The 12,786-nt window shown below is 42.8% G+C and overlaps 1 protein-coding gene across 1 annotated transcript in view; it reads right to left on the bottom strand.

Moving 5' to 3' along the window:
- Positions 1 to 12,786, bottom strand: part of LOC308089943 (replication protein A 70 kDa DNA-binding subunit-like) — a 74,390-nt gene that overhangs the window by 47,805 nt on the left and 13,799 nt on the right. The window contains exon 7 of the mRNA XM_080434918.1: positions 7,837 to 7,957. Coding sequence (XP_080291044.1) covers positions 7,837 to 7,957 — 121 coding nt within the window. The remainder of the gene's footprint in view (positions 1 to 7,836; positions 7,958 to 12,786) is intronic.

Here is a 12,786-nt window from a genome sequence, read left to right as displayed (position 1 = left end):
CTTCCAATCCTACATTCTCTTAAAATCAGCGTGAGGTTCCTTTTTGTTATTAGCGCGGTAGTTCCTGGCCAAACAGGAAACCGTTGCGGTAGTTCCTGGCCAAACAGGAAACCAGTGCATTTCCGCCTCCGTTTTCCGGCCAGATGACGACATGGAGTGGGTGTTGTGAAACTTTTGCCACTCACAAAAGATATACAATTTAACTTTAGTTTTGTTGAAAAAGTTACCTAGTATTACTTTAACTATGATAGTAAGGTAGTTACATTCGACCTTCATATTGGCATAAGAAAGACCTTCAATCAGAGATACACAATCCAATCCAAACAAGTCTAACTGATCCCACGCTGGGCAAGACCTAGCCGGTTGAGTGTTTAAACGGAAGTACCGGAATTTGGCGGAAGTACCGGAATTTGGCGGAAGCACCGCCCATGGAAATGACAAAAATCTGTTTACATTCTTTGTGAATGAAACGAGTGTGGTGATTGGTTGAAAAATATTGTTTTCGAGGGAAATACATACGACGGAAGTCACGACCTGTCTGCATTAGGTCGTGACCAGGCTTTTCTCCTCGGAAGTGAATAAAAGCTGGGAACAAGGCTAAATTGACCCGTTTTCTTCACCAATATGTGGCCTACAGTATATTGGTCATTGTTTGTATACTGTATGTCTGATGAAGGTCCCATTGTGACAGAAAACTATTTATTTTGATTGTCTAGCAACATACTGTATCCAAAAAGGCCACTGGCAGAACCGTCTTCTCGTCTTCCCTGGCATTGTTCTACACGGCGAGCGCCGCATACATCACATCCTACCTGTAGGGACGGCTCACTCTCAGCATATTCATGAGGAATATATCATTAATGTCCGCAAGCCTGGCATGGAACTCAAGAGAAAACGCTTCACTTGGAACGAGTTATCGTCCCCAGTCCCCATACGCCAGATTACCACCTTCAAACTACATGTAGAGCCCAGAGTTTAATATTTCCGTGGCCTCCATAATTATCCAACCTGTTCCCACCAATATGAAGTTATGTGGGCAGTAGGGTTTAACATTTTCCGGGAAATAGCTAATTTTAATTCCCGGGAATTTTCAGACCTTTTCCCGGGCTTCCCGGGAATTCCCGTTAAAGGGTAAAAAAAAAAAAAAGTACCCACTAAAATGCATTTATATGTAGATACTTAACACATTGGGTGCCAGAGGTTTATTAAAATATTATACGTTGAGTGCCAGCATTTCTTCCATCCACTTGCGTTATACATTTCGTGCTGTGAGAAGCCCCGACGAGGAAGTGCATGTAAACAAAGCGTGCGTGCGAGACGGCGGAGGGTCCCGACTAACGCCTGGAACAATAATATTTCCAACGCGACCCTCCATTGCAGCGTGATCGCCGATCGAAAACGGCTCGTTTCCACCACATTAAAAAGAAATGGAGATATTAAGCTTTTAATCAAGGAGATAACATTGAAAACGCCGACCGGAAGGATTTTTTACATGGAGCCAGATCCAGCCTCTTCTTCTCAGAAACTCCTTGGGTGATGTCAAAGTTTCGTTTTAGCGCCCCACGTGGCCCACATGTATAAAAATAGAATTGGGTCAAAAACGGTCCGGACCGTTTTCGGCACTTCTCGTTTGGACCCTCAAAAACGGTCCGGACCGTTTTTGGCATTCAATGTGTTAAATAGCCAATTTTATATTGAGGTGCCCAAATGTCCCTATTGTGTCCACCTATGAACTTGCACTAATAATGACTTAAGTTGATTTTTTAAATCATATAAATATAATATAAAATATAATATAGTGCCCTGGCGGAGATCTGCCCTGTTGCGCAGCAGCGGGTGAAGACAATTAACTTAAACGAGGAGCTGCGCTGTGCACCCAACAGCACTCAAACAATGTCAAACTCTAGCTGCTGAAATAAACGTTCCATTTGTATCATTATTGACAAGAGAATTTGCAAAAGGATTATTTATTTATTGTCCATCAGAGCGCCGGTGAGGTCACAGCTTATCTCTACTTTTGTAGGATATTGATTTGATAGCCTAAACTTGTAATTTGTTTGCAGTTATTAATTTATATTAGGCTACTTGCTGGATATTAAGACTCCATTTTGGGATGTTGGCTGTATGTTGTCAAATGTATTAATCTATATTTTGTTGTTGATCAAATGTCGGGTTTTGTAGTGTGATTTTGATGTGCACATGCATGCGCTGCCACTGACAATCAATGAGTCAGACAGCTGTTGTGCAGTTCACTTGTTCTACTGGGTAGTTCTAGTAAAATGGTAGTTTGAACGTTCTAAAATGCAAGTGTAGGTAGGGTAGGCTACATTAATGATGATAAAAAAATCGGACCACCGACCACATCGGTCTAATTCTCTCTCTCTCTCTCTCTCTCGCACGCGCTCTCTCTTGCTCTCTCTCTCTCTCTCTCTCTCCAGTCTCTCCTCTCTCTCTATCAAAAGCATTGCTTGGCTTGCGCGCATTTTAAGCTGGAATATAGGCTCGAAATCAAACCTATCCAGTACCCACTGTTTATGCAGCGTTTCACTTGATGTTGAATCTCAACTAGGCAACTGGTGTCTACTGTTTGACAGCAGAGGAAATCAGCGTGCTCAGGGCAGGCAGGGGGGCATCACGGCCACTTTTGTTCATTACTGTTACATTCAGTGCGTCCCATATTGGTTCTCACAAAGGGACGATGGGACCCTGCCCTGGTCGGCAACGCGGCAAGTAACTTGGCTAATTATAATAGTAATTCCTCCGCGCTGTAGATAGGCCTTTCTAAATTAGTATTCATTTCTAACAAGAAAAAAAAAAAAAACGGGATCCCGGGAACCAAAGTCAGTTCCCGGGACGGTAAATAACCTCGGGATTCCCGGGATTCCCGCATCCCGGGATTCCCGGTGTTAAACCCTAGTGGGCAGTTTGTGAACGAAGCTGCACTATGTGGTGTCACATTGACAAACTGGTGCTTGTGGGCAACAACAACTAGTGTGGTGACAGTCTACAATCTACAGCCACGTTTATACAGAGATCCCGCAATAATGGTGTGAAGAGGAGCTGTCATGAATGCCTCTGTGTGGGCTTTCACATTGCACGCACCATCCTGGAGACATGTAACACAACATTAGCTCTCTAATGCTATTAGACAGCTGTTGTCAGTAGATTTTATAAGGTATTTTAACTATGTCCTACGCATTTATATCAGAAAATACAGACAGAATATGACCGCAGACACACAGGCTCTGGTACTGAAGCATTTTCCTTCACTGAATGGCTGTTTCCCCAAAATAAATAGAGCATGCTGAAGTTGAATACTGCACCAAGTTGTCAAAAAGATCATTCCAAAGTTACAAAAATCACTTTTTATAACATCATTTCACCCTCTCTCCCTTTTTATTGTTCACTCACTTGCTCTCTTCCTCTCTCAAGCACACGAACATGAGATGCCAGCTGTTGGTAGACACATTTACGCCTAAGCATTTATCTAACATAATACATACTCAAAATATGTGTCATTGATTTAGACTAGGCCTACTATTTAGGGTAATTCATTTAAATATCTCACAGAAAAAAATAGCAGGTCTGTACATCACTAGTGTGCGTGTGTGTGTGTGTGTGTGTGTGTGTGTGTGTGTGTGTGTGTGTGTGTGTGTGTGTGTGTGTGTGTGTGTGTGTGTGTGTGTAAAAGAGAGAGGGACAACATGTTGATGATGCATAACGTTGCAATGGTGGATTCCTGTGAGAATTGATCAGAAAGCAGGAAGTAGTACAAGTCAGAATGGCATGTCGACTGTACCTTTTACACAGTAGTCAATTCAGCTCTACGACTGCTGTACCTCCACTGCTGGCTCAAAGGCGCCACAAAAATGTCCCCCAATTTGGTGTGTGCACTTGCATGCAGGGCTGTGTGATGCGTAGTGCAGTAGATCTGTGGTAGTAGTGCTTGTAGTTAGTGCATGCTGCTTCTGCTTGCTACTCTGCTATCAGCTACTGCTGCCGGCTAGTCCCAGGCTAAACTGTAGGGGATCTCGGAGCAACAGTGGGCCCCCAGAGGCAAGGCGCGCAGGCGCACCGGTGTGTGGACACGCCCTGGCGCCTGCCAACCACTGTCCCAGCTATGGGCAAATAGCATGGGCAGATGGGGCTCATAGCCATGGAAGGCAACCTATCTAGGAGCAAGGAAATTAGAAAAGAAGGGACGGACGGCCTAGGGGGCGGGCAGGTGCCATTGCTTGCATGGCAGACGCCATTGATGCGCATGGGAGCCAAAACTGGAACAGGAAGTTTGGTGAAATACTATGAAGTCTATGGCAGCCAGCTGGACCAGCTTGTGAACAAACACTATTTCTGAACGATTGAGTCCTTTGTCAGATAATCGGTTCAGGAATATAAAAGAAGACATATCACAGGTTTTTATCCAATCAAATCAGATTTTTTTAGCACACTGTATAATTTTATTGAGGCATCTAAACAGCGGCATGTATCATCCATAGACTGTATAAAAATCGTCTCTGGCAGTGTTGCCAGATTGTGTGAGAGAAATAAGCAACCAGGTCTAGGAAAACAAGCCCAAAAGAAGCACCGGGGGCCAGGGGTCTTCAACGTTTTCCCAAACTGATGGGGGATGGAGCAGGGACCCCCTACCCTACCTCGACCCCCTACCTAGGGTGGGGGGGGCAACATATATTGTATAATTAATGTATACAGTTGTGTTTCATAAACATACATGTTATTGTGCTGCCGGAGACCATTCGTAATGGGAACCTTCAACGCATGTACAGTGAGAGAAGAAGCTCGATTGGTGGAACTAGCACACTGTGCCGAGGAAAGGGGAGTGCACGCTGTTTATTAGCAATTAAATAAGAGGCTGAAGTATAGCAGGCCAGTTGAAGGTAAATAGTAAAGAATGCCACAGAGCAAAGCCTAATTAAGAAAAACTTTTCCTCAACAAAAAAAAAGTGTTGGCAGTTTGGCACGACTCGCCAAAGCATAACTTACCCATAATACTTAAAAGGTATAATAATAATACTTCCTTTTCTGGTAAATGAGCATCCAAAATCACTTGGCTCCCATCACTTGCCAAAATACTGTATGACAAAATTGGGCAAAAGAACAATTACCGTGGAAACTACACAAGCGTCTTTTCAGCTCCTTAGGGAAAACAAAGAAAAAGAATGAGGAGGACAAATATAACAAACAAAAACAACAACTTCATTTAGCTATTTTCAAAGACAGAACTAGGTGCTGAGCAATTTCCAACCCGTGGGTCTGCTTTAAAAGGTGCTCCTTGTCCCCCCTGTCCCCCCCCCCCCCTCCAACAATAGCCAGCCAAGCATGGCGGGTTATTCAGCAATGAGCTTTTCCACTGTGTTGATAATTGAGGCAGTGGAGGATATTCACACCATAACTTTGCCAGCAATTAAATCCCCTATCATGAGAACAGCTGCTGGCCCCGAGTGAACCTCGTTCCCTGCTCCGTATGGATAAGGCTGCTACATCAGGCTTTATGGCGGCTAAAAACCAATTATAGTCTCCTCTGGATGCTATTACTTAACAGCGGTAGAACAGGATGAGAGGGCCATACAGAGACGTACATAAAGGAGAACGTGTTGCTGAGACCGCCACGCAGAAACCTATCCAAGTCTCAGTGTCTACTAGCCTGTCAAATTCATTTGCAAATGGACCCTTTACGGGTTCATTTTGTTACATTTGTACCGGCCCATGAGTTAAATGTATACGTACTAACATAGAGAAACAAAAGCATGTTCACAAAGGAAACGGTATACACACACACACACACACACACACACACACACACACACGTAATGTAAACAAAGCTCCATCGCTGAAGTAATCCGTTTTAGTGGCATTAGCTCCTTGCAAACTTTCAAGTTAGAAGAGTCATCAGTTTATTACAACACCTACGGGCCTAGTTATCTCCACAGCTTGCAATTTCAGACTTCATGGCCACGTTGTCGTGAGCTTGAAAAACTGTTTTTGACGGGATACCTGTAGCTTAACAAGGACGACGACTACACCATCCAGTGCTTGTCTCTCTGTCTGTGGCTACTTTTAAAAGGTCACAGGGAGGGTGTTAAGCCTAATGAAACGATAAGAAAGGGGTTGGGTGGGGTGGCAGTAAAATGGATTCCTGAAGGAGGTGAAGTGATTGTGAAGAGGGGAAGGAGGAAAAGAGCAGGTCAGGCCAAATCCCCACCGGGGTGCAAATAACCGGGAATCAAAAACGCAGCAGCGGACTATAAAAAGAAAAACTCAGCAGTACCAGCCATTAAAATGAGTCGGCTTCTGAGGCCATTTCATTTCATTTCCATGCAAATCAACAGACTAGTGTGCACGCGCACAAAACCACACACAGTCTCCCCCGTTGCGCAAAGAAAATACACAAATGCACATGCATGTATAGCTGCAAAAAACACTGCATACAAATGTGGTTCTTGCAGAAGTCTGACAATTGTGTGCCATCTACACAAATACTGTAGCCTACTGCACCAATGCACCACCCAATGCAAAACACAACCATATGAATACTAGTGTTCCTATTCTAAGCATGTCATATAATAGGCTAACATTTGAAGAAAATAAGTGAACAAGTGGCAGATCAACAAGCGTTGCTTGTCGATTGCCTATTTTCTGCGAATAGATTTGGTGTAGAGGAGGAATAGGAGGGGACATAGAATAGATTCCTGCAGGAGACACTGGTCAACAAAGTACTGTATATACACAAGTCCAATGTTTTACTCGGATCAGCGGAAATAGTAAAAATAGCTGATCTATAAGCTCACAACTTGTCACGCAGTGAGCTTATAGATTGACACTTTTCACTATCATATTATGAAATGACCAAAATAGGGACAACAGATCGAAAGTGGTCCATTTTGTCATAGAATGCTATAATACAGGAAACATTACAGCAGTTTGTGTCTGATTCATTTCACTCATTTGCGTATACTGCTTAATTCCTTGCTGAACATCAGTATATACATAAGTTAGTTGCTGTCAGGCAAAAACCTTGTATCTCCCCATTTCAACTTTGTTTTTGTTTTACTTCAAAAATGAATACCCTACTTCCTTGTACAAGAGTGTCGCTCAAAAGTAGCAAAATGGCAGATCTACAAGCGTGTTGCATGCTTGTAGATCAGCATGTTTTCTATTTTAAACACAGCTTGTGAGTAATTAACTACATTGGATCACAGGTTATTTTTTCAATTTCATGAAAAGTCACGCTTTTGGATACACAATTTTTCCACCCGACAGCAACAATATTACAGTTGTTCTGATACCGATACCAGTATCGGAAAAGCTGCCGTTACTGCTTAAAATGCTGGTACCGGTATCAGCGAGTATGCCACTCTATGCCATTCCGATAACACGTCATTTATCACATGATTTCATTTACAGTCATATTTTGAATGCTTCAGTTGATGCTGAACGACTCTATACTCTTACTGTACGTTATTATTTTACTAACTTGTAGCTGCACTTTAACAATTATTAATGGAATTTTGATTTATTCCTAGATCAGCAGTTCTCAAACCTTTTAATTGCGTCCATTTGGTTCCATTCGTACACACACACTCAGAGTTACAGACCTGTAAGGGTCCATTTGGAACGCCCTCAAGGAACCCTGCGGGTCCCTGGACCCCACTTTGAGAACCACTGTCCTAGATTTGTTTAAATTACACACTGGTATCGGATCGATACTCGGTATCGACCGATACGCAAGTTATGGGTATCGGTATCGGGAAGGAAAAAATTGGTACATCTCTAAACAATATACAGTACAGGCAGAGAATCAAGCAGGCTGTAACTCACTTGGTCTGGTAAGGGTTGAGACAGGCAATAGGAATCACTTTAGTTGGAGAATCAGGTGGAGCGTCACGAGGAGGGGTCTTCACCGAACCTCTGCCACGGCCCCGGTCAGGAGCAGGGGATGCTGGGAAACAGAATTCATACACTTGAGTGTTGTAAAACTTTGCATACTTTGTTTTTAAACTATGTCCATCGATCAGAGAAATGTCTCAAACAACAGTTTTGCACTTGCGAAGAGAGAGAGGAAGAGCTTTGTGCAATTAAAGATACAGTAAACCTATCAGACATATTTTAGTGCATCGCTTACATTGTGCTTATACTATTGCAAAATGATTTATTTTGGTACAGTAGTATCCCATAAACATTGATTTTGCAAACTTTCTCAAATGTAGATCCCAGGCTTATTCTCCATGTAGGTCTTTGGTCTGAATATGTAAAAGAAAATAAATGAGTTGAAAGGCAATACATTATGCAGTTTGTAGTCTACAGTGTAGCCTATACTGTATGTCGCTTACTCGCCGTTATTATTATTATTGTGATGGTTAAAGCTGCACTATGCATTTTACAAAGACAAATGGCTCCAATAATAACTCACAAATGCTTAGACACGATTTCATATCTGGCTGTGTATGCAATAAATCTCCAGAAGCAAACTGAACTCACAGTAACTCAAGTATATGTTTATTTGCTTTGTCGATTTAATAGGCAAATAGAAACACCACCGCAGAGACAGACATATTACATCATCATCATGGTTCCAACGATCCAATTTATGAGACAAATAATTTGACACCTCATTTCTACACAAGCTGAATTAGAAAACATTTTCCGTCTGCATTTCCAATGTGTTTCAACGACTCCGACTCTGCACTGCAGTGTGAAGCTCTTGCAACTGATATTTGGCCTGTGTTGCAGTGACAAAGCAGCAGGAATGCCAACACGGTACAGGGGTCACAAGTTCACATTGCAGAACATACAATCCAATGGATTTGATAATACACTTGAGGTTGCACCCAGTGGTGGAAGAAGTAGTCACATTATTTACTTTAAGTAAAAGTATCAATACCACAATGTAGAGATACTCTGTTACAAGTAAAAGTCCGGTATTGAATTGATTTACTTGAGTAAAAGTACAAAAGGCAAAGGCAAAGGTCTAGGCATCATCATATACTTAAAGTAATACTAGGTAACTTTTTCAACAAAACTAAAGTTAAATTGTATATCTTTTGTGAGTGGCAAAAGTTTCACAACACCCACTCCATGAATTTCACCCCCGCCTTTTATTTATATATTTTCTATTGAACGGTGTCGGGGGGGACTTTCCCGGGAAAATGACGTCATCTGGCCGGAAAACGGAGGCGGAAATGCACTGGTTTCCTGTTTGGCCAGGAACTGCCGCAACGGTTTCCTGTTTGGCCAGGAACTACCGCGCTAATAACAAAAAGGAACCTCACGCTGATTTTAAGAGAATGTAGGATTGGAAGATCGAAAAAGAACAGAAAAAGAAAGCACAGCTCATGGTAACTAATGCTCCACTGGCTAAGAGAAACGATCCTCAGATAGTATAAAACAATTAAAAGAACGCTTTTTGAAACGCTTCCGGTGAAAACAAATGGAATTCTGGGTAATCGAGGACTACGGAAATTGTATGCAGTGACGGTAGTGACCAGCAGAGGTTGCTAAAAATCGTTATTTGTGAATCTGCATTGTACAACTTTAAAGTACCAAAAGTAAAAGCACTCATTACAGGGAATGTCCCATTTCACAAGTTTTCAAAAGTATAAATGTATCAAAATCCTTTGAAATTGACAAATCTACAAGCTCACAACGCGTCGCAAAGCGACACGTTTTGAGCTTGTAGATCTGCTATTTTCAAACAGCCGAGTACAGCACGGCTGAAGTGGTTTTGTAATATTAATCAAAATCTAGAAAGTAACTTAAGTTTTCAAATAATAGTGGAGTAAAAGTAACATATTTGCCTCCGAGATGTAGTGGAGTAGAAGTAAAAGTATTGAAAAATTGGATTCCATTAAAGTAAAAATACCTCAAATGTGTAATTAAGTACAGTACTTGAGTAAATGTACTTGGTTACTTTCCACCATTGCACCACACTGTGATATTGGCCTCAAGCCAATAGCCACAGTGCATTGGTGCCAATACTACACTTTAAACTCCTGTGTTATGGGTCCATTTGGTTACATTTGTGCACTCTCAGAGTAACAAATGGACAAATTAACAGTATATAGCAGGACCTCGAGCGCATTATCACTATCATACCAGTTTTATTATTAATATTTGTGATTACAAAGCGAAGAAAACAAAAACTACTTTGTTTGCAACAGCGGCTGGCGGCAGTTTGTTAGATCAAAGGTCAGATAAACGAGGCGGATGTGTTCCGAGTGCTTTATTGTGAGATTTTGGCACTCTAAATGGAATGCCTCTCAGCCAATAATACCTGAAACTAACTGTGGTATAGCCTAAAATACACAGTAGACAGTAGACACCATTCATAGATTAAAACCTGGAAAGCCTACATGTCATTTCTAGATGCTAGCGTTGGCTATTCAAAAATAGCAAATATACAAGCTCTGAAGCTCACAGCTTGTACATCTAGTATTTTTTTATAATTGTTTTTATCTTGAAAGTGTGAGAACTACTTTTTTAGAAGGCATTTGTAGAATCAGCCTGAGGTCTTTAACATTAACATGGATTAACAGAAAGTCCCCCCAAAGTACTCATGAGACCACCGGCACAGCTGCACAATATCAGATCATTCCTCATCTTCCAGGAACGTGAGGTGAGAACTCAACCTAGCCTGAATGAATAAAGACTAATACATCATAAAACCTCTGCCATGTGCACACGGTCAGCCAAGTGAAGTCATTTGTGTGTGTGTGTGTGTGTGTGTGTGTGTGTGTGTGTGTGTGTGTGTGTGTGTGTGTGTGTGTGTGTGTGCCACCCCCCTCTTTTTAGCATGTATAAACAAACAGCCAACAAAAAACAGTTCCACAGAGAATTATGTTCTTGTTTTAAGCTGCTGTTGTGGTTCACAGCAAACACTCACCTCTTTAAAACCCTATTTTATGTGTGTGTGTGTGTGTGTGTGTGTGTGTACGTACGCGTGTGTCCATGCGTGCATAGGCGTGAGAGCAGTCCTTGGGGAAATCACAGACTTAGCAGCCATTTTCAGGCAAGGGGTAATTAACATCAATATTCATACACACACGCCACCCGGATGGAGGGATTCGGAGGAGGGAGGTAGAGGAGACGGGACAAGAGTGAACAGGAGAAAGAAAGAGAGAGAGAGAGAAATAAAACAAGAGTGAGGAAGAACAAACCCTCAGACTGCGGAAACACAAGATTGCTCATTGTCTCCGCCAGGCGGACGGCCGAGGTTTTCGTTCGCATCTCTCCGTCCGTCCGTCTGTGTGCCACCCTAAACCTTTCTAATCGGCCTCTTGAACCATAGGTCATCAAATAAAGAAATAAATCCCCTGCAAAATGTGCAGGTGGCAGGTGGGGCTCATTTTGCACAACATGCTACAAGCAACGCTGGACCGCTCAGCGGGAAACTTTGCATGCACACTAGAGGTCAGGGTTAATGCCTGGGAAAGGGGGTATTTTTGTCACAAGTACATCTGCTCACACGTGAAATACTGTATGTCCTCTGCATTTAACCCATCCTAATCATTAGGCGCAGCGGTGGGCGCTATTTATACAGCGCCCAGGGAGCAGTTAGGGGTTAAGTATCTTGCTCAGGAACACTTTGACACATAGACCGCGAATGGGGAGGGGGGAATGGGGGGGGGGGCAAACCAGGGACCTTCTGATTCCCAGGCGGCCTCTCTACCCATTCAGCTATGGCCGTCACTTACAATGTCATGTTCATATTACACGGAACGAGCTGAGGTCTACTCGTGAAGGATTTCTTTATAACGGTCTCCACAATGGCTCTACACGGCTCTCACCCATCCAAAAGAAAAAGGAAGTTGGCCAATCAGAAGACAATTAGGGAGAGGGCCCTAAGGAGACAGGAGCTAATGAAATGAGGGACTGCACAACCTCTGAACTCCTCCAACGCCACGCCGCCTCCTCCCGCTCCCTCAGGTCTGGTGATGCCAACCTCCTGGACATCCCCAGGACAAAGAAACTAACCTGGGGTGACCTCCTGGACATCCCTAGGACAAAGACACTAACACGGGGTGACCTCCTGGACATCCCTAGGACAAAGACACTAACACGGGGTGACCTCCTGGACATCCCTAGGACAAAGAAACTAACCTGGGGTGACAGGGCCTTCTCGGCGGCCGCCCCCTCCCTCTGGAACTCACTCCCAGCTCACATCAAAGATGCCCCCACCCTCGCCACGTTTAAAACCACACTCAAAACCCATCTTTTCAGACTTGCATTCTCTACCTAATCCCCCCCTTTTTTTACCTTTACTTCTATAGCTTTTAACCTTTTTTTAAATTATATATATATTTTTTTGTTCTGCCTTTAATGATAGAGATAGTAGTAGACTGACAGGAAATGGGGAGAGAGAGATGGGGAGTGACACGCAGCAAAGGTCGTCGGGATCGGGACTCGAACCCGCGACACGCTGTCAGGCTGGCATTAGGGTGCCTGGACCACCACGCTGCAGCCGAGGCCAGCTTTTAACCTTTTACGGTAATTCGTTTTTCCTAATAACGGTTTTAATTTGTTGCCTTTTTGGAAAGCGACTTTGAGTACTCAGAAAAGTGCAATATCATTATTACAAGGGAGCCATTATGGGTCCATTTGGTTACATTTGTAGTGTACACTCTGAGTTAGGCTAAATTAACAGTAAGGATTTTACTGTTTACCGTTCAAAGAGTAGCTTCGATTTTCTTCTTTTTATAACTTTACCCTCAAAAAACACATATTTGTCTAAAATGGTTGATATGTGAGTGTGTGAGTGTGAGAGAGAGAGAG

Source organism: Gymnoscopelus braueri, assembly GCF_963280865.1.
Source record: "Gymnoscopelus braueri genome assembly, chromosome: 8".
In the NCBI taxonomy this organism is placed as follows: domain Eukaryota; kingdom Metazoa; phylum Chordata; class Actinopteri; order Myctophiformes; family Myctophidae; genus Gymnoscopelus; species Gymnoscopelus braueri.
This window is presented reverse-complemented; position numbering and strand designations above follow the sequence as displayed.